This window comes from Abrus precatorius, unplaced genomic scaffold (assembly GCF_003935025.1).
Source record: "Abrus precatorius isolate BTA unplaced genomic scaffold, Abrus_2018 Scaffold3, whole genome shotgun sequence".
NCBI classification, from domain to species: Eukaryota; Viridiplantae; Streptophyta; class Magnoliopsida; order Fabales; family Fabaceae; genus Abrus; species Abrus precatorius.
This window is the reverse complement of record NW_020874373.1, coordinates 7,938,629-7,961,666: the sequence shown is the minus strand read 5'-3', so window position 1 is coordinate 7,961,666 and position 23,038 is coordinate 7,938,629. Positions and strand designations below refer to the sequence as shown.

Below are 23,038 nucleotides of genomic sequence, written 5' to 3'. Positions count from 1 at the left end.
TAAATCTAATTTCAACCATTCATATACATTGAATGCTCATATTTATTTCCCCCCATATCATGCTCTCTCCATGCATATATATATATATATATATTAGGAAAAGCTATATTTACGAATCAATCAAGAGTTTTAAATAAAATCAATTTTTATCGATCTTATAAAGTTTAGAAGAATGTTAATATGTGTCTTTAAAGCACTAATTAAAAAAATTATTATATTTTCACCATAACTTTAATACGGCTTCACTATAATTTAAATTTATTAATTCTTTAACAAACGTACTCAAGACACCTGTTAGTCCACTAAAGATTAATATATGATATAATTTTGAGCAACATAGTTTCAGGATTACGGAATGTCAGATTTGTCAACAATGTATAAATGCGTACCTTACAAAAAGAGAAAGCTGAATAATTAATGTTAGTGTTAGGGACCCAACATTTGCCTATTGGCGGTGGAAGTGCTTCTGGATTAAATGATGCCACGAGCCCAGGATCTTGAGCCCAGATAAAAGCAAACCTAACTACACCAAATAGCTAAGCCTAGACATTGTTCTGTGGCCACCTACGTAACACAATAGTACACAAAAAAGTGTTGGCAACTAGGGCTGTTCAGCCGTGGTAACTTAACTGCATTATAATTAGGTAACTCATTAGAAATATTAGTGAGTTAAATCAGCATTATCTTGTGCTGGGGACATCTAGTTGCCAACATATAATTATGTTGCTACATCCAATTGTCAACATATAATTATGTTCTTTTGTTTTTTCCATCCGTGACCGGCACAATTCAATTCTTTTATGGAGCCAAAAGAGTAGTGATGAAGGTTCACCTTGATGGTGTTAGGTGAGAAGCAAGCGGTTTCTTTCTTTCAGATGTGCTAGTTGAAAATGTTCCATTCAATGACAATTTAACAAAGATATAAATAAAAAGTAGAAAATGATACGAAAGTTTGCATGGAGACGTTCGACCATAAGGACTCCCACGTCATGGTTAAATTTCAACTTTAAATATTGCAAATAAATAGGTAAAATAAGCAAAATTTCAACTTTAAATCTTGTAAATAAATAAAATAAGCATTGGGTAAGTTTTGTCGGTTTATAGATGCACTCAGTTAAACTTATTAGTAATGATTCAGCTATTCTAGTATTAGTCGAAACTCAGTACTAGGTTTCAGATTAAGATATTGCGTTACTTTTGTCTTGCATGTGTGTTTTAAGAAATTTTAATTATATTATTCTTTAGTATTAATATTTTTTCGTGCACATGGATTATAAAAATACAAATATTTAAATTGCTTATTTTGATATTTTGGAAATATATTTAATCTTTATTTTTTGCCAAATTTTGTTTATTTTATAATTTATTATGAATAGGATTGGTAATCATCATATTTAAAATTAAAGTTGTAGTATTATGATTTAAAATTGTAAGTCACTCTAAGAAAAAGAGCACTCAAAATTATTATATAGGGGTAGTGTATAAGAATTGATTAGGCTTTCTGATTGAAAATTTATCGGTTGGGTTTTACATTCTTATTCTGTAGCTATTTCTTCGTTCTCTCACACTCCTCCATCTTCCTTATGGCCATTTCCACAACTCCTGTATTTATATTAAAATGCTTATCACATTAGAATGAAAAAATAATATTGATATCGTATTTATGAATAATTACGCATATAGCTCAAATTTATTTTGTGCAGTTAATTAAGCACGTATATATAAATATTTTGTATAAATATAAAATTGTACATGATCGCGGGTCACCGAATTATATACATTTAAGCCCAAACTGACAGCCGAATTTAATTTTGGGCCACCTTCAAACTTGTTGAAAAGGTCGACAATATCGGAATTGGTCCATAATAACTAATAATTAAAATATTACTGATATTATTATTAATTTTTATCTTTAAATAAAGAAATTTCCTGGAAATTTAAATTTTCCAAGTTAAATTTCTTTTATCATTAAAAATATTTGTTATAATTATTAATTCGTCATATTTAAAGGCATTATTATATTGTGTTATGTGGTTATTTTGTTGATACCTACAAACAAACTTGAACATGATGCAATAAGTTTTATCTAATAGTAATCCTCTCAAAAGTATAAGTAAAATGGTTTAAATTTAATAGCTGTATGTGTTCTTCTGTTCATCAATAATCGAAAAGCAAAAGATATATGTTTCTGTTTTCTTCTTTAAATGTCATAGAGAACTCAACCATGTACTACTTATTCAGAGTATAAAATAATAAAATAGAGAAAGTAGAGGGATAGGTTCTTTTGTTTTATACTTCCTCACCGTTTTGAAGATGAACACACACCTCTCTCGAACACAATGATAACCAAATGGCACCAAACTTCCCATATAATATGCTATGTATCTTGTTTAACACTTGGTCATGAGCTTCACTTGGCTTGCTTTTAACATTCAATTTCTTTATTTTTCAAGGAAATATAGAGAATTCTAGCTACGTACAAAACAATAAATTTCTTATTAGATATATTTACTAATTTTGATGCGCTGTTCGTATAAAAAAAAGTTATATTATCAATCAATTAAATTATGTAGTAAATATGACTTTTAAAATAATTTTAAAAATAATAATTCCCATTAAAATAATAATTTTTTGATAAACCATTAAAATAATAACTTGTGATGATTATAGTGTATCAATGGATTTTAATTAAATGATATTATTATAAAACTTAGGCATTCTCTGAACTACAACTTTAAAAGAGCTCCATTCTGATTACTCGACTTCAACTGTTGTATCGTGGTGCTCATTCGTCAAACAAATCTAAGAGTTAAGGTTCATTAGGTGCTATCTATAAGGTCTTTCGCTCAGAACATTTCTTGCATTGCTCGCCGCATGTCCTTTTTTTCTGCCAATTCCTAAACCCCACTTTGCTGCTATTCAGTTAATCCTCATTTTGCATCATTGGAAGATTTCCACTTGCACAGATCCAGAGAGACATTATCCACGTGCTTTCAGTGAGCTTAACCTGTTGGCTCTATTTCTACAAGTTTGTAATCTATAAAATGCTTAGGATATAACAAACAAAATTGGGAGAATTATTTTTGAATTACTAATTTTTAATAAAACGGTGATAGTTTCATTATGTGATACATCAAATCAAATCAAATCATTTACAATGTCCAACTAGTTAGAAAAATCATTTAAAATTGGGTGAGTAATTTTTGAATTATTGACTAATTCTCTCTCAAATCTTATAATAAAAGTAGAGTTTAATGCAAAGGAAAATTCTTCAAACGATACGGATAATGAGGGAAACCAATATTATCCATCATAAAGTAAAAAAGAAAAATCAAATTTGAGAATCATGTGTGTAATGAAACACTTTCAAGAAAAACCATACGAGCAAATCTTGTTGAAGAAATTTTTGTTCAATCTGAGCAGATTTTGCAATAGAGGAAAATAGGTCACTACAGATGTCACACAACTAAAAAAAATCGAAAAGGAAGTGACTGAATGAAGGATCATAAATTGCTTAAGTGTTCAATGCTCAAACAGTACTTAATGTTTCTTATCTAAGTCTATTTTAACGGAGTTTTTAATTGCAGTAACATCGGTCCAAGAGTGTAAAAGAGCGTATGTAGTAATTTAATATGGTACACACACCTACACGACAAGTTTCGTGAGCTGCAGAATTAGAAAATAAGCAATATAGACATTGAACAAGAGGACATAGAAATGATATATGCAAACCTAGAGATTTTCTTTGTGTGATGTTGCATGCATATATCAAGCGTCAAGTTGAAGCCTCCCTATCCAAGCGTATTCTCTTTGGACCTTTCTCTTCTTCGTTGCAGGCCATTCCGATCCTGTTGTCATTTGCCTCTACCGAACATCTTTTGTAAGGTTTAAACCCTGTTCGATGAGTCTTTAGCTTTCCTTGTCCAAGACCTAAGGTTAGCAGTCCCTCCACCTCTTTGTTATTTTCCACAAATGGCAGGTTTTTCTGCACCCCTGCACAATTAGAACTGCATTTCTTGCTGTCAAGATCTTCATCTTTGTAGTCTGTGCTTTGTTTGTTATCCTTGATGTTGTCCGTCTGATTATCATTATTTTTCAAATCATGCGGAGGTGAAAAGCTTTGAGGCAACACCTCCCTGGAGAATAGGGCCTGAAAGGCGAGTCGCCCCTGAAAAAAACAGCGGCATAAGGAAAGAAGCAATGCATGGATACATTATATTAAAATCTGATCGTAAGATATAGTGTGATACCTCTTCAGAGACCTCCTTCCAAGAATCAGTAAGGTTGCTAATGCATCTACTACGACGATTACTAGGCTCATTAGCTAAATGGTTTGCATCAGCTGTCTTTAACTCTTCCTTTTCTTTCTCATCCTTCTCTAGTACCTCAGTCTCTTCACTGCTGGAGGCTGTGTTGGAACCACATGAGGAACGATCAACCTGTTTCCTTCCCTTCATTTTGTTAGAATCAGGGTGCTCGGAAATTTCTTGGTTTATCTCATGATTATCAGCCTTTGATATAGTATTTGAATTGACATCCCCAATCTCCTCAGATTCCGATGAAGAAACAACTGGTGACTTAGAAGCTGAATGTTGAGCTTGCAGAGCTTCTGAGTGTTCTGGATCCAGTACCTGATCTTGCAGGGGAGGGTTTTGTAGTGTAATTTCTCCTTGCTCTGTTTTTTGTGGTGATTCACCAATATTCGGTGATGGAACTGTAACTGCTGATGCAGGAGGACAGGCAAAAGCTGCATGGAGTGGAGCATACAAAGGAAGCAGTCCATGGGCAGCCCACCATGCAGTTGCAGCAGATACTGTAGCAGCTGCAATAGTTGCCACACTTGGAGATGAGCCAATTTGACCAGATGGAAAACCTTTAGAACACACGGAAGAGTCTGCCGAAGTTTCTGCATTTGCATAAGGCCAAAATGTAGCAGCTAAACTTGCTGCAGCATGAGCTGCAGGGTTTTGCAGCGTGGTAGAGACAATAAGACTTGAAAATGTGGAGGACATGTGAAGAAATGATTGGAAATCATCCTGATTATGTTGTGTATAGGGAGGACAAGGAGGAAATGATTGATGAATTGAGGATCGTGCTGTGTTATTTTGACTTTCAGTTGTGTTTTCTGTAGCAGAATTGGTGACAAGATTTGGTTGTCCATTTACCCCTCCTATTGGCTGAAATATGGAGTCTCGAAACAACATATTTTGGGATGGATTTTGAGTACTAGCTCCAAGGTTCCCATCAACTACGTGCACAGGGACATGTCTTGGGAAATTCTGACTGCCTTGCATTCCATCTAGTGTTAACGCACAATTAAGACCATCTTTTTTCTCAGATTGCACCAATTTGGACGCACCAGAGTTCTCCAACTCGGAGACTTCAAAACTGCCATTGTTTTGTTGTGCGTGCTTGCCACCATCTGTCTCCGACTTCTGATTTTCAAGCTCAGTAGTCACAAAAAAATCATTTGTTTCATCTCGAGTTACATCTTTCTCTGAAGGTATAAACTCCCTTAAGGCACATAAATTTCTCAGCGGCACTGACATTGAGTTCTTGTTTGCCGAAGATACAGATAAACAGGCTGCCTCCTGGAAGATAGTAAATATTTTTTAGCAGCTTTCGTGCATATTTTGTTTAACAGTTGTATGACTTTTGTTGACATCATGCTTTTAAAGGAACAACTGAAATTGAAAAAGAAAACACAGAAGATTCGAATGACAAGGGAAGTATAAAAAAAAATATTAACCTCTGGAAATGGTTCTTTCTCCAAGTCCAGTGCTTGTTTACCAAATGAAGATGCAACTGAAATGAGAGACTTTCCATGCTTTGCTCCACTATGTAATATTGAGGTACCAATACTGGTCTTACGGGGATAAGGATTGCTCGGTTTTCTTTTTGGTCGTGGAGGGGGGATGTCTATGTCAAGAGCTTGTCCAATTGGAACACCCTTTACAAGAGCTTCTTTCTCCAACTGAAAGTAAAAATTTTACAGCACTCTCAGCAGGGGGAAGTTTCACCAAAATCTACTTAAAAAACACTAATTGGAGCATTAATTCTTGTATGGACTTTTCAAAATACTAATTTTAAAATTGTAATAGCTCTAACACTAACATTTCAATGCATCGTATAAAGCATAATCAACGATTAACACGGTTTTCAATCAAGTACTACCTTCAAATACCTATAGGTGTAAAACATTATCTAAACGAGGTTGAAAAGCTGGAGGAAAGTGATTGTAGTTTATGGAAAAGATATACATTTTTCTTGATTCATTGCAGACTATAATTGTGTGGGAAAATATTGGCATCAGGATTCCGATCCTCGAGTTATTGAGTGAACGAACTGCTCAAGTCATCCAAGCCAGAAAGTACAGTCACGGTAGTAGTTTATAGGGATAAGGACAGGTCAATTAATAACAGTACCCAGCAGAGCATAATTACATGTTATCAGAATAATATGACCGGACGTAATTTGCAGAAGCCACTACTGTTGACTTGAGAATAAACATTTCAGAAAAGGTATTATAAAGAATGTTGTACAAAACTGTTACATGGATAATATAGCTCATTTCTCAAACCTACAAGCTTACAAAAAAGGAGGCTATAAAATCAAGAAAAGGTATTTTGCCAACTTGTCATTGCTTTGACGTGCAGTTCTACTCTATATCTGACAAAAATGGCACAAACATTAGCGCAGTTGAACTGAAAAAAGGGGGACTGGCTTGACCAAGCAATCAAATTGACTACTTGACCAAACCAGCCCGCCTTGTCTTTTATCACTTTTATCTTTTTTAAAATCCATTTTTGTTTACATGTCTTGGTTGCACTTGTGTACTCCATCGAAGCAGTGAACCACCTTAACTTTTCAATATAGACACCAATAAAAAGGGTTCAGCGTGAAAACTCAGTCCCAAAAAGCTATTAGTAAGGGTTTTATTAAAGGTTGTATAAACTGAGTAAGAGCCTCACTCTACCAGTGGTTCAGTCTAGTCAATTATTGTCTTAATACAGGTACCTATAAGCTTTTGCTTACATAACATTTTTGTTATATTATTTATCACAAGGCAGAGCTCGAACCGTATGTATTGTGTTGTGAATAAACATATACATATTACATAGGAACCATTGAAAATTTAAATTAGAGTTCTGTTAATGCTTATGAAACAGTTCCATTTCTCGTCTTTGTACTGTTTATCTTGTATTAATGATCATATTGATGTCGTTGTAGCTCGCGAACAGTTCTGCGAACTCATTTATTACAGGAATTAAATTATTAACTTTATTTTCTTTTTTATAGGATGCCTAAATCTCCAAAACAATTTACTTGCATTTAGTCTGTATATACATACTACATAACTGAATCATCTGACATGCTAGCACCAAAGTACTGCAATTCCAACAACCCTTGTGGGTTTAAAGGATCAACTTTACTAATTACAAATCAATGCTCAAACCCTTTTACTTAAGAATCTAAAGTCCTTTAAAACCAATAGAAGGTTCCTGAATCACTTCTACATGAAACTCTGTTAATCATTAAGTCCCTTTTTGAAAATCATTGTTACTGTAGAAGCCATTCATGAAACTTCTTTTCTTTAGATGCATTCGATTCTACATGAAACTCTGGTAATCATTAAGTCCCTTTTTGAAAATCATTGTTAATTTAGAAGCCAGTCATGAAACTTCTTTTCTTTAGATGCATTCGATTCTAATGATCTGGGTATTTTGAAGCATTTTTTGTATATTAATATAGCATGGGGCAAGAAACAAAAAGCGTATATTTATTTTCGAAGAAAGCGTATATATGATTTGCTTATCCTTAAATTAACAGGAATTATAGGAGCCAACCAGTGGACACCTAAATGATTCCTTATGTGAAACTTTCAGCAGATTATGGTGATTTTTTCAAGAGGAATGAAAGAAGCCGGTTAGTAAACGCTATCTTAGAGTCAGCTTTCTCTATACCTGTGGTCAGTCAGTTCATATCTTCTCCAAGAGACACTCCTTGAGATTTCTAAAGGAGCCTCCCAAGCAAGGCAAAAACCATAATACGTAGTGATGTACAGATTGGGTGGGTTTTCCTTTAGGAAATTTTTTATTTTCATTTTCAGTTTATCTGTTCTCGTTAATAGTTACAAAATGTGAGCTTGTTTCGTTTTGTTTTTTGTTTTCAACAAATTGAAAGGAAATATTGAATATGAAGTGACGCTTCTACAATTATTGGTAAGAAAACATATATATATATATATATATATATATATATATATATATATATATATATATATATATATATATATAAAACAAATTAGACAACCCCTGCCCAACGTTATTACAAAACATTATAATCATCTCTACAGATGTTTTTTTGTTACCATGTCTCTCTACATTTTTCTCCGTGTGCTCATGGTGCTGGATTTCAATTCCCTCCATAAATTAATTTAACTTTCTTAATCCATTATTTGATGTATCGTCATGCATCAATCATTATTTAAAACCAGCAAGACAACCCCCCTTATCGAGTTCAGACAATTTTCCCAACAAAATATTAATTTAATTTCCTTTTAATATAGAAGAAGCACTATGGTTTCCACCACCTTTGAATTTCATCATTTTGTTAACCTTTTTTTTTCTATTTTTTATTCAAGAACCCAAATCCCAATATAATTTGAAATTCAGCAGTTCAGATGCAGAACTATTTTGTGCCCATTGAATGGGAGTTTTATCGACCAAAGTGAATAAAAAAAATATAAACTAATTAATAAATCAAGAGAAGGTCAAAATGAAGTATAAATTCAAATTCTAGGACCAAAACTTTCTACATATAATCCAAGGTGAGAAGGTACCGATTGACCTTTGAAAAGAATTTCTGTGCATGGCTTCTGATTTGCACGGCAGTCTTTGTTCCAATATGCTCTGCACAGAGAAAGTAAAAGGCCGGGGTGTGAGAAAAAAGAGCAGTCCTATATTCAGATGTGATCAAGTGGAGACAGCAGTCTTCGTCATTTCCTAATAGGATATTTATGAGTATATTGAATATCAAGATTATTTGGAAATCCACAATGCATTTATGCATCTAAAGATATGAAGATAAGAAAATATATTAAGGTATTAATTGGTAGCAAAATATTGCCTTCTATGCGCTGCCATGCTCGCCCGTATAGCTTCAGGGCTTCAAGAAATCTATTATGTTCCTCCTCTGTCCATCGTTCTCTTTGCTTTGTGATTGTATATGGTTTTCTAGTCTGCAATTGAGAATTAGCCGCTCCGATGATGATGAATATTAAAATTAATTAGGCTGTGTTTGTTTTAATTTTAAAATCAATTCCTCACACTGTGCACAAGCTCTAATACAAACATATGGTTCAGATTAATTCGAACACACATCCCAATTACGTTTAACAATTCAAAATCAATTCTGTTAAATTTTAAACAAACGGACTTATTTCCTTTCAATCTCCCCCAATAATCTGACCTTAACAACGACTTCTTCTCCGGAGGAGTAGGCGTCCATTGGAGGACGTGTGCAGCTAGCGCTGCTTCAAATCTTCTCTCACAAGGAGTGGGTAGAAGGAATATCTCCTTTCGTTTTTTGTGACATGGAGCACAGCAACTATTAAAGCCGTTGTGGATAAAGTAAGCAGAAGCTGATGATTAGGTGATGCTACTGCAAAACAAACAAAAAGCAAGAACAATAGGTAGAGATCCGTCTCTGTTTGGTATCAACAGTTATAACTATAAGCATTCATTCTCAAGTCACGCGCAAAATAATCGAGATGATAACAAATGACAAATAAAAAAGATTTAATAAATTTTAAGAATCCACCGCAACAGAGAGAGAGAGAGACGCTTCTCCGAAAGAATAAAAGAAAACTCTTTAATCAGAATCCTCACCAAAACGAACTCCACGGCGCCAAAACCTTTCAAACGCGGAAACAGCTACAATTAGTACATCACATCACTTCTTACTTTCACGTTTTATTTTCTAATTTCACGTTACCATAAACAAATACACAGCAATTTCCATTCTTCTATTTGGTTGCCGAGAAAAATTAATCACAGAGGCAGAGCAAGCAGAGTTTAACTCATTCAAATCCGGAAAGTTATTTGCTGCAGAGTGAGAAACCAAAATATGCAGAACTATACGTTTTGCAGTTTCCAACGATTAAATTTTCTCGGGAACCAAACAAAAAAGGAGGGGAAACTAAATTTTAAGAAAAGGACACGAAAAGTACCTCGAAATAAAATCATGGTGAAGAAGAGGGTTGCAGGTGCGATCATTCATGAAAAGCAACGGAATTCACCGGACGCTCGCCGGAGGACTCATTTGCGGCAATGGCGAATTAGAGTCTTGGGATCGGAAGAAGAATCAAACTGGAAGAGAAAAGAAGAAGCAGTGGTAGCAGCAGAAACAGAAGAAGAAGAAGAATGACGGAACGACCTCAACTACAACGAACCAGAAACATCCACACCGAACTGAAGCAATCTCAGCCACTACAATTTCTCAAACTTTTTTTTTTTTTGGGGGGGGGGTTTAAAATGAAGGGGTCGTTTTAATTTGAGGCTGCGAAAGGGTGGAAGAGTAAAACTGCGAAAGATCGCGACAAGTGGCATCAATTTAGTGGCTGGTGGTGCTAACGCACACACTTGCACTTTTCTTATTATTTTTTTGCTCTTTTATTCAATTTTATTATTATTATTTTTTGCGACCTTTTCTCTTGAACTGAAATCTCAACCACAAATCCACGCTGTGGTTTCCAGTCCCTAAAAGCGTTGCCAGCTGTCACATGGGGACCCCTTCAGTTGCGTGGCAACGGCAACAGCTTCATCCGGTTACCGCCGTACGTATTTTCCGCCAACGTGGCACCTCGCTTTTCAGAGACCGCTACGTGGCGCTTTCTTCATGGTCAGTTCTTGTACGTTGGATGGGATCAATGGACACCAGCACGTTCGCTGTGACACTCGTCCGATTCATGAACTGGTCTTTTTCTTTTTCTAAACTTTATGTTACACATGATAATTACACTTCCCAAATTTAACAGTATATTTTATTGTTTCTGGGGTTAAAGTATATGTTATTCAGTTTAAATTTAAAAAGTATAAAAACACGACATTTTACTTCATTCGTCGATATCACTTAATGCACAAATGTGAAAAAGTTTTTGAAAATATTAAGATATAGTGAATATAGTAATTTGTTTATCTTTTCTTTCTGGAACAAGATTTGGTTTTGCATTTTTGTGGTATTGGAGCTGCCGTATGGCCACTTAAGGGGGTAGGCAGGAAAAGTGTGTTAGGTTTTGTTTTCCGATTTTGGATGATAATAATCAAAGTATTGTCCGAGAGATCCTTGGCCAGTTGCTTCTTGGCTTTTTTGTCCTTTTAGGGTTAAAAATTTACCAAAACAGGACTTCATGTAAACATATTCTCAGTCTGGGATTAAGAGGTGATGTGGCAAGAGAATTGTCTAGATCAGAGATGATACATATGATGACGTGACGAACTGTGAGAGTTTCGTCCTACCAGTAGCCGACACTCATGACAGTGTCGTCTCACTTATGAGATATTGACACGTGTCGCTTAATGAAGTTGTGTCGTCTATTTTTGGACGGTTTTAGTAGCGTCTACAACAAAGACGACTCCAGTGCCGGCCCACGATACTCGATTTTAATGTGACCGGTGGATAAAAATTTTGATACATTCTTTTATCCAACTTCAAATGTGTATAAATATGAAACTTTTACATTTTTACCGTGAAGCTGAAGAACGAATAAGCTGCTGGAGAAGACATTGTAACTAGATAGGCTAGAGAAGAAATTGCAAGAAGAACAATAATAAGGTTAGATTTTTTTAAGCATTATAAATATATAATTTTGTTTATTGGTTATTAAGAATTTATATTTTGAATAATAATATTTATTTTATGTTTGGATAATATTTTAAGTGTTAAAAAATTAAATATTTGTAATTACAAATAAATTTTTAAATATAATTTTATTATATTATAAATTTGGCTTATTTGTAATGCAGGATGAATGAAATTGTTGTTATATTATATTCAAATGGTAGAATATATGAAAGAAATGAGGGTATAATTTTTGAAGGAGAAAAAAGGATGATTAAGATAGAACGTGACATCATTGAACAACACGTGTCAACATCTCATTAGTGTTGTCTAATAATGGGACGACACTGTCGTCACCCGCCCACTCTAAATCGAAAATATGTTTACATGAAGCCCTATTTTAGTATTTTGTTTTAAAATTAACCTTAAAATGGCAAAAAAAAAAAAAACTCTTGCTTCTTCATTCCCAGCCGCCAAGTTCAGTTCACGATAGATTTGTTTGAAGATACTTATGATATTCTATTTGATTTTCCACCATGTAGTATAAAGATGATGGTACGAAATTTTCAGCAAATTATAAAATAGTCGAACTTCCCCGCATTTTTGGTTAATTACTAGTATGTTCATTCATGACCATTCTATGTGCAACACCCAACTGTGAGAGTGTTGAACAGTTTGTACGTTACAGTTTCTGGTTGTCAATTATCGACCACCAGCTCAAAGACTGATAGTTAATGACCTTTTCTTTCCGAAGTAAAACTTACCACTATTTGATTTTTCTTAGATTACGATTTGTTAGTCCTACTCAAATATTACTAATGAGCACGGAAGAAAAGTGAAGGTGGAAAAGGTTAGAAATATAAAGTTATTGACATAAGAATAGGTATGATTCACAATAATATAAGTCAATCCTTAAAACAAATAAAATTTCTTCCTTTTCTTTGGTTCTTTGGGAGTTGCGAGCCCATTAATATATTTTGAGCCAGAGGAAGTACTTGGATGACTGTCACAGTTTTGGTCCAAACAATCCATGCTTATCTTTTTTCAGAGTGAGTGATATATAAGTCATCTTTTTATCAACATATAATATAACAATTTCAATGCCTAAACAGTGAACTGCTCCGTTTGCAATTACTTTACAACTGTAGGGGCGGCGCCAGGAACTTTCCCAAGAATAGTAAGCAAAAATTAAAATTTTAAGGGCCCAATAGTAGAACAAAAACACAAGAGGGCCCAACCGGGTTCGAACCGGTGACCTCTTGATCTGCAGTCAAATGCTCTACCACTGAGCTATGGACCCGTTGATATGACAAACGCGCTTACTGTATTCTGTATATATCTATATGTAGCATATTCAAAGGGCCCTACCATGTTCGAATCGGTGACCTATTCATCTGCTCTGCTATTGGATGTGACAATTCTATTTATTAGTGATTTAGTTTATTCATACAAAATTTTAATTAATTAATTTAGTTATAAAATTAAAAGTAATAAATAAGTTAGATTGACGTACCAATATTAGCATCAACGATTAACTATCCATAATATTTTATAATTATTATATTAAATAATTTAAAGTGACAGTTTATTAATTGGTGATAATTTTTTAAAAGATGAATCTTAGACTCTACAACATTAAATACATACCAATATTAAAATTTATTTTATAAAAAAAACATATTTTAAATAATTTAATTGTATTTTTACTAAATAAGTTATGAATATATTATTTTTTAACATATTTTAATGATTTAAAATATATTAATAATTTTTTCATTCAGTTGAAAACTTATCCGAGTTATTTATTTAACACCTATGTAATTAATTGTTGAATGTTGAGTGTCAAATATACGTTATTTTTAATTATACACATAAACAAATTTTAACTTGACGGTTTCTTATTTTGCACATCTCACAATCTATCTGTTATTTTTATTATTGATAGAAAAATGAAAATCAGGCAATTCAGCATTCCACATCTTAAGTTTTATTCGCTATGATGATCATCTTTTAACCAGCAGTCTCGTTTTTGTTTTTTTTTTTCGATATTTATAGACTTAATTTATATAGGCAACATTAAAAAAGTCCTATTATCAACTAATTAAAATACAAGACAAATATAATTTTTAAATTAATTAGTACAAATTTTTTTTAAAAAAATTATACTATAACAATTAATTATTAATGAATAATAAAATAGTCTGTAAAATTTTAATTAAATTCCTAAATTAATAATTACTTTTAATTTTAACGTTATTCAGTCAAGATTATATGAAATTAAAATATCGAATCAAAATTTATACCTATTGATTGAAGACATAATATTTTACATAGTAGTTTTTTATAATTAAATTTTTTTGTGCGATATTTATGGTTTTAATATTAACTCTAATATTCTTGTGATTTTGGAATAAAAGTCAAATTCTAAGTCGTCTAATAAATTAAGAAGGGGATTGATTGCGTGGTTTGATAGGAATATAACGGAAAAGGCTAAAAAGAAAAGCGGACGAAGAAGCAGGGAGTAAGTGAGTGATTGGAGAGAGTGGAAGATGGCGAGCGTTCCGAATTCGAAATTAGCAGTAGCAGCAGCAGATTTAGAAGATGAAGAAAGCTTCGCGTATGCTTCACAGCTTGGAAGCTCCGTAGTGCTTCCCATGGCACTTCAATCCGCGAGTGAGTTGGGAGTATTTGACGTATTGCAAAAAGCGGGTGCTGATGCTAAGCTATCAGCAAAGGATATTGCGTCACAGCTTTCGTGCGAAAACCCACAAGCTCCCTCAATGCTAGATCGTATCCTCGCCCTTCTTACCTCTCACTCCATTCTCATCTGTTCCCTCATTCCCGACCACCAAAACATTGGATCCTTTCTCAGACTCTACACCATCACTCCGGTAGCCAAGTTCTTTGCTCGCAACTCCGATGGAGTTTCCTTGACCCCCTTGATGGCTTTGATTCAAGATCAAGTCTTCCTCCAAAGCTGGTCTATCTCCATCCTCTCTATTTATTATTATTCTTCTTTCCCATCAATCAGATCCACTCCAGCTAGCTCCTCAATTTAAAGATCCATGCGCAACAATCATGCATATTTATATTTAAAATTCTACCAAAATCCACTTTAGACATGGAGAACCTCTCTAGTTTTAGATTTTATCTCCTTTTTTTTTTTGGGTAAGGAGCATTATCTGTGTCTACACTACATTTGTTATCCAAAAATAGAAACAAAAGCTTATTTAAGAATTTATTACAAAGGTGAAGTTTACTTTAACTAAAGACAGGACAGGAGTTAAGAAGATTTTAATAGGCTAGGGCGATCTAGTGACGATTTTCTAATTCCAGCCGGTCCTGTTGTCAGTGTTGTGTAGTGGCCAGTATACACATGCTATTTCTAGAGCTTATTCTGAAATTTTAGAAAATATGGGATATTTGGGAGAAAATTGTTTATCATTATGAGAATTGTAGTTTCTTCGTTTACTGGAGTAAATTAACGGAATATTCATTTGTAGGTCCGCGCTGAAAGATGCAATTAAGGAAGGGGGTATTCCATTCAACAGGGTTCATGGCACTCATGCTTTTGAGTATCCAAACTTGGACTCAAGGTTCAATCAAGTTTTTAATGCAGCAATGGTCGGTAACACCACTCTAGTGATGAAGAAGGTTCTGGAATGCTACAAAGGTTTTGGGGATATAAAAAGGCTTGTGGATGTTGGCGGTGGTCTTGGGATCAACATCAACATGATCATTTCCAAATACCCTCATATCCAGGGTATCAATTTCGACCTGCCTCATGTCATAGAACATGCCCCTTCCTATCCTGGTACGATCTTTATACCTTCTAATCCTTGCCTGTGGAAATTTGAGAAAGAGGAACGTTATACTTTTTTGTTTTTCAAACACCTGTTTATTATTAATCAAAATTTACAATAAATAATATATAGATTTCATTAAATATGAAATGAATCTTGGATTATTTTGTATAATTCATGATTATTTTTTTTCTTTTCTATCTGTCATTTTAAAATTTTAATATAAAACTTAAGAAATAGATTTAATATTTTTTATTATAATGTTTTATTTTTGTTTATTTATTTATTATTCTTAATATTTTCAGTCTTGAATTTTTCTATCCTCGTTACTTCATGATTCTTATTGTTTGTTATCAATCACCACCGTTTAGTTCTGTCTCTTTCTTTGACTAATATGGATTTTCACAATTGGCATTCCTTCTCTCTCCATATGTCACCTTCTCCCGGTGAGGAAAATTCGTGTATACTGTATTACTTTTCTGCACCGGCTAGCTCTTTCAATTTTAAATTCAGATTATTTAGTCTATGACAAATTTTCAATATTAGAAATGAAGTCAATTTTATTAATTAACATGAGGACAGATAAAACACTGGAGTCTCATTTTATCTTTGAACTTTTCAATATTTATTACTTAATTTCAGGAAAGTGTGTAAAATAATTATTTATTTTAAGTTAATGATATAATTAATAAAAACATTTAATATTATCTTAAACTTTAAAAAATAATAAATAAATATAAATTTAAAAACGACATAAAAACATAGAGTAATAAAAAAAAAAGTAAATGCCTTCTGTCTACTTTATTGATAAGCAAGTTCAATTCCAATAATAAAAGCTAACAGTCAGCTTTGCATTGTTACTAAAGCATGTTCAGTTTCAAAAGTTTATTTCATTCTTTGTTTATTGTTGTCAACATTTCATTTCAAAAGTAAAAGCTACCTTTATTTTTAAAGAAAGAGAAGTAAAAGGTCGCTAATGATGCAGGAGTGGAGCACGTTCGTGGAGATATGTTTGAAAGTGTACCAAAAGGAGATGCCATCTTTCTGAAGGTAACTTTTAATTTAAAGATATATTTGGGGGGCTGAGTGCGGGATGGGTGGTAGGGAAACAAATTTACTCACTAAAGCTTAAATTTTAATTTAAAGATATATAATAAATTATTATTAAAATATCATAACATTTAATATATTAATAATATTAAATATTATAATTTATAACCAAAAATATATTATTTATTGATTTTATATTAAACGAACTGTAAGTTTAAAAGACAAAGGGCACTATCATCTTATAAAAAAGAAGTGATATTATCTCAAACAGTTTTTTAAAATGGTATTTGATAATTGAGAAAATTACTATACTCTCTCTTTATAATTCTTTTATTATATTATAAATTAAAATATTCTTTTTAAAAAAAATAAATTACCAACTTCATTATTTATTAATTTAAAATTAACAGTGATGATTATTTATAAAATGTCTCTTGATTTATAAAATTACTTTTTAAAATTTATTTTAACTTTAAATATAAAAAAATCATCAATTTTCTTACATAATTACTATTTTTTTTATTGAAAAAACGCTTTCTAAAAACTAAAGATAAACATACCAAAATCTGTTTTTAATTTTAATTAAAAAATCATATATTATTCCACTATAGTTAGGGTGAGAATTTGCCCGCTCGAGATCTTGTGAAAATTTTTTTTTTTTGGCGCACACAAAAGAGAATGAAATAATTTGTATTTTTTTATTCATGCCCTTTATTTCTCAACTAAAAATAATAAAATAGAGAAAAAATATTAATTAAGAAATGAAATGTCTCTTTTATATATTTTTTTTTATTAATTGGTTATTCTATAACTAAGGAGAAAAATAATTAATTGAAAATAACGTCAAAATATTGTAGTAATTGTGTCCCCTTGACAATTGCAACCACTCCTCGATACCGTAAGCAGCATCGTTAACTGAACCCACAATTGTAACTTTTGGGCACACCCCCGCAATGGTGCTTTGAAGTCGCATAGCATGTACACTGTCTTTTTATTATTACTCCGCTCAATTTTTATAAGAAACAAAATAAATAATTTTTAATTTAGAAGAAATATAAAATAAATTTAAGATGTATTGCATGAGTTTTTTTTAAATAAATTTATATTTATAAAAAATATTTAATTTAATTAATTTTTTATTTTAGTAAATTATTTATTTTGTTTTGTATAAAAAGAATCCAACAGAGTATTATTATTATTACACATGTACATTGTCTTTGAATAAAAGATAAAACAAGAACGAAAAACAATATTGATTGATATTTAAATTTTGAGTTTTAAATGGGTAGATAAAAAAGAGATAAGAAAAAAAACTAAAGAGAAATAAAAGTGATAAAAAGTAATAAATAAATAGAAAAAAGAGAAGATAAACAAATAAAAGCTAAGAGAAAGAAGATATTAAAAGAATAACAAAGTAACTTAAAGATTGAAAAATAAAAATAACATTTAAAATATGTTATTTAAATGCATAAAATAATATTTTTGTTTAAGTATAAATAAATAAGTAACATTAAATTTAATTTGACTTAAAAAATCTAACTTTATTATAATATTTATATTTAAAAAAATCAATTCTTTATTCTTCCTTTCCTTCATTTATACCTACCCCTGCTTTGGGAGGAAGAATTCTATCCCATGAAGTTCATCACATTTTTCTTCTTTTTTTTCCTCTCCTCAATTATATATATATATATATTCTGTAATTTTTTTCTCCCTCAGGTTCCTCCTTTGAACCGAACTAGCTGATAGAGTGAAAATAGATTGTGTTTAAATTGACTATATTAGTTTGATTTGAGTTTAAATATTTTGGGTAGTTAAGTCAAAATGAAACAAGGCTTTTGTTTAAATGTTTTGGTTTAATGGTTTAAAAAATATTAAAAAATAAAATTAAGAAAAAAAAACTAAAGATTGTTTTAAAAAAATGAGACACAAGACTTAAATTGCATATTAATATAAAAAATATTTAAAATTTAGTCATAAATTATAAATAAAAATAATATTAAAGGATTTTTTAATACTTAGCTCCACATGTTGAGATAAAAGTTATAAAAAAAAAACTCAAAATATTGTTTTAATGATAGAGGTATTATGAAACATAGTGCGTGGCAGTTCTAGGGGGTAGTAGAATAACAGAGGGAAAAATCTATCAGGATAAAAACGAATGAAGCAAATTAAAAAGAAACAGGTAAAAAAAAAGAAACAAAATGGTGTGAGATATTAATAATAATTTAATGGGGGCAAAGGGAAGAGACGAAGGGAAAAAGAAATGGACTTATCAACTTTAAAGACAGGAATAAATTGATTGAAATGGACTATAACCTAACAAATCATAGATACATGCTTGATTTATTTTGAATTTGATTGGAGTAAGTTTATAAAATGTAATATTTGAATTAAATGTCTTTAATTCCTTATTTTGAGTTTTATCAAATTTAGGTGAAGGTTTAAAAGGTTTGCAAAAATTTATGAAAATAATTTATAAATTTTTTAAAAAAAATTTAAAGTTCATTTTAATAAATATTTTAATATAACTGATCAAAATACTTTTTTTAATTTATTCTAATAAATTTAATGATTAAATTTATGTTGCAATTTTTTTATGTAATAAAACACTATTAAATATTTAATTAAGCTATTCATTCAAATGCATTCTAAAATTATAAAATTTAAATTTTGAATTAAATATCATTAGTTTCATATATTTAAATTTATATTAATCTGATGACTCAAATCAAATCAAAAATATTTTGGATAAGTTTCAAAAATCCAATCCACACTCGGCCACTTCTGGATAAGTTTTATCCAAAGGTGGGTACAGATTTGGATAATGAACATGACAATTTACATATACTTAACTACTAAATTATCCAGTGGATACTTCATGATTGGAGTGATGAGCACTGTTTGAAGCTGTTGAAGAATTGCTATGATGCCATTCCTGATGATGGGAAAGTGATTCTTGTGGAGGCAGTTCTTCCAATAATACCAGAGACTAATACTTCTTGGAGGTCCGTTTCCCAAACTGATGTTCTGATGATGACTCAAAACCCCGGTGGGAAAGAGCGAACTGAGCAAGAATTCTTGGAATTGGCAACTTCTGCTGGATTTAGTGGAATCAGATATGAATGCTATGTTCGCACCTTCTGGGTTATGGAGTTCTTCAAGTAGACCATCTCCTACTCTGCTTACTTGGTTCTGCGTTTCATGTTTATGGTTTTCTGCATTTCAAAATCAATAATTAAACACGCTTGACTTTGTATTACGTTCGTGTTTCAACTTATAACTAGCAAGATTCTAATGCAAGCTTTTAAAAAAAATATTAAAATTAATGTTGTTAAACATTGGTGAAGTGAAATTAATCTTGAGAAAAAAAAACATGCATTCATTGCCAACAATGAAAACTTTATTTCGTTAGATTAAACAAATTAGAAAGAAAATATATTTAGAATTAAGGAGAAATTTATTTTAAAGGATTATTTGAATGAAATTATGTTATTTAAATGCTTATTAATATGATATAATGTGTAAATATTTTAAAGTTAATATTCAAATTAAATTGAGATTGGTCAAATTTAAGATATAAAAAAGGGTTAAAAAAAATTACTAGATGTGTTTTATATGAAAGGTTACATTACTCAATAAAAAATAATAAGGATATGTTTGATTTTTCTTTTAAAAAGAGTTTTTAATCTTTTTTAAATATAATATAAAATTGAAAACTCTTTTAAAAATAGAAAATAATAGCTCTAAATCTTTTAAATTTTCTTATTTAAAAGTACTCAGATTTTAAACCAAGACAGAAGAGGGTGAAAATGAAACTTCATTTTAATTCTACAAATGTCACTTAGTGTGTTTGGTTTGTTACAACTCTAGGATGATTTTAATGTCCTTCCTAAAATTTTTGTAAGAGAAAAATGTTTTTTAAAAAGGCTTGCATACATCATGAATTGTTGATTAAAAAGTTTTTTAATTGAATAGTTAAAAAAAGGTTAAATTTACCAAAAAAAACATTTTAGTAATTTTAATATCATCTTCCTCTTCCTCTGTCTTCCCCGGTGAAATCCTCCACAACAGCAAGTAAAGCATTTGTCATGGCTACCAAAAGATTAGGGCAGTTCTTTGACATGGCTACCACAGCTGCATTTGTCATTCTCTGACAGAAAAAAAAAAAAAATCTATTGTAATTTCCTACAACCTCGAGAAATTGCCTCAAACCCCAAGTTAGAAACACAACCTTCTGTCTCCTCTCTCGTGTTAACAGTGAAAACACGAAGCTCGCAAATCTTTGCAAGTTGCAGCCACTACTTGAAGCCTTCATCACATATTGAATCAAGAACCTGCAGATAACCAAATCAAGACCACTTAGTTTCAATTTAACCCCCAATTCACTAACATCAAAACACTCGAATAAGCACAGACAATACCCAAACGTCTAAAGCTTATGGCAGTGGCGAATCATAGATTTGAGTTTATCTGCATTGATGTTAGCATAGCTGAAACTCAAAGACGTCAGATTTACACACACGACACAACATATACAATTGAAAAAACAAAATTCTCATTTTCGTGGGTAGCCGACCCGAGTTCAAACCTCATCTATGGCTTCTCTTGTTTGCAACGGCGTCTCGCCCTTAGCACCTCAACCTTGTCGTGAACCCAAATAGAAACTCCTGCTTCCCCCGAACCCAGCAACGAAGAGACAGAAACAGTGACGATCTGTAACGGTTACGTTGACGTCGCCGCAACACTCGTCGCCATCTCCTCCTCCAACTTCCCCTTCCTCCCAAAAGCTCTTACTTTGTTCTTCTCTCGTAACCACTCTCTCCCTCTCTGGGCTTCACTCAATTTTGCTGACATTGAAGTGCCTGTTGTCGAATCAAAGACAGGAGCTTTGTTCTCTTTTGTTCTATCTACTTCACAACAAGTAAGCGAGACGGAGGAGGGAAGAAGAGAGACGAAGGAGGACGAGTAAAATTCACTGATTTGCCCTTAAAAAAATTTACTTCAAAATCATTAAATTCTATTCTAACTATTCATTTAACATGAAATCAGATAATAGTTAATAATTACGTGTACTTTGCTTATTAAAAAATATTATTTTCTAAATTATCCTACTTATGAAAATTTTAGGAAAGAATTAGTCACGCGTAACTTTAACTTTGTTTTGACACGTGAATTTTAGCATCCTCTCTATATATATTGGATCACTTTTTCAAAAGTTGAGATCACTTTTCAATTTTATTTTTTTTTCTTTTATCCGTGTCTATAATGATCAAGTATCCTTTCATTTATTAGATTTATAACTAATTATATAATCATGAAAACTCTTCTACAAATAGATAGACCAGGGCATGTAGTTGGGTGATTCCAACGTCGTCTTTATTCTTTTAATAAGTGAAGGGAAAATATTTTTTATCAAAACTAGCATAAAATATAAACCGTTGGTTTGAGAAGTATTTGAATTCTATAGTTAATATTACAGCACATAATCAATAATACAGGTAACATGATCCTAATTTCATTTAGTTTTAAACTCTTCACTATTTTTCCCAACTATATCCGCACTTACAAGTCTCCAAAATTATCAAAATCTGGAGCGGCCAAGTCTTTTACCTCAATCGCATGACCCATAAGCTTTATTATTATATGATTATAAACACAATTTTGAAACAAAAATGTCAATTTTTTTTTATCACAATCTAACTCAAAAATATCTTTAAAAAATATAATGCATAATTGAGAAAGGAAGTGATAAAACTTTTTGACAAATACACCAAATCGTTGAAGTTACAAAGATTATCGTCTATAGGGATAAGTGTTAAGTATCAAACTACAAAAATATTACTATTTGGGTCACCAAAAACATGGTATATATAGTAGTACGAAATTAAACACAGCAGAATTGTAAAATTGAAAGTAAAGGTGCTGAAATTACAATTAATAAATAGACAAAAGTAAAACTTAATATAGAAAATAATTAACATGACTGTAGAATGTAAATAACTCAAGTAGAGAAAATAGGTTTTTGCAAAAATTAATAAATGGGTTGAGTTTAGAATCTCTTATTTCTTTCCTCTTGCTTAAAATATACTTGTAACTCAAAATATAGCCAATCTAATGGTCAGGTTGTCTAAATTATCCAACTTCAATCCCTTGGTAATTGGTTCTAAAATGACTTTTAATCTCCTAATCTCTTAGGTAAACAAAAAACGTTCAGCATTAAGGATAAAACTCATATGACCACATTATCATAAATTTTTATTCCTAGACAATTTATAATAAGCATTTTAACCCTAGTCCAAGCAAGTCCACAACTTTCCAGCAATGAACTCCTTTTCATCAAC

At 31.6% G+C, this 23,038-nt stretch overlaps 2 protein-coding genes and 1 non-coding gene across 6 annotated transcripts; 1 reads left to right on the top strand and 2 right to left on the bottom strand.

The window, feature by feature from the left end:
• Window positions 1-3,397: 3,397 nt before the first annotated feature.
• Window positions 3,398-10,522, bottom strand: LOC113863481 (protein LHY-like). Of its 4 annotated transcripts, none has more exons than XM_027497079.1 (8): window positions 10,232-10,513; window positions 9,891-9,916; window positions 9,472-9,663; window positions 9,130-9,241; window positions 8,843-8,912; window positions 5,750-5,974; window positions 4,251-5,591; window positions 3,398-4,168 (listed from the first exon to the last, which is right to left on the bottom strand). In XM_027497079.1, the coding sequence occupies exons 4-8, from the start codon at window positions 9,144-9,146 to the stop codon at window positions 3,776-3,778; spliced, it is 2,046 nt and encodes a 681-aa protein (XP_027352880.1). In that variant the 5' UTR covers window positions 9,147-9,241; window positions 9,472-9,663; window positions 9,891-9,916; window positions 10,232-10,513; the 3' UTR covers window positions 3,398-3,775. The 4 variants fall into 4 exon arrangements, with proteins under 4 accessions (XP_027352880.1, XP_027352878.1, XP_027352881.1 ...); XM_027497077.1 differs by having other exon boundaries at window positions 3,399-4,168; window positions 8,851-8,912; window positions 9,472-9,660; XM_027497076.1 differs by having other exon boundaries at window positions 3,556-4,168; window positions 8,851-8,912; window positions 10,232-10,522.
• A 2,547-nt stretch (window positions 10,523-13,069) lies between these two features.
• Window positions 13,070-13,141, bottom strand: TRNAC-GCA. The gene has a single exon. It is a non-coding gene; the product is annotated as a tRNA-Cys (tRNA).
• Window positions 13,142-14,301: 1,160 nt separating this feature from the next.
• Window positions 14,302-20,850, top strand: LOC113861533 (caffeic acid 3-O-methyltransferase-like). The gene is made up of 4 exons (XM_027494407.1): window positions 14,302-14,821; window positions 15,345-15,655; window positions 16,630-16,694; window positions 19,566-20,850. Exons 1-4 carry the CDS (start codon window positions 14,391-14,393, stop codon window positions 19,860-19,862), a joined length of 1,104 nt encoding a protein of 367 aa, XP_027350208.1. The 5' UTR covers window positions 14,302-14,390; the 3' UTR covers window positions 19,863-20,850.
• Window positions 20,851-23,038: the final 2,188 nt, after the last annotated feature.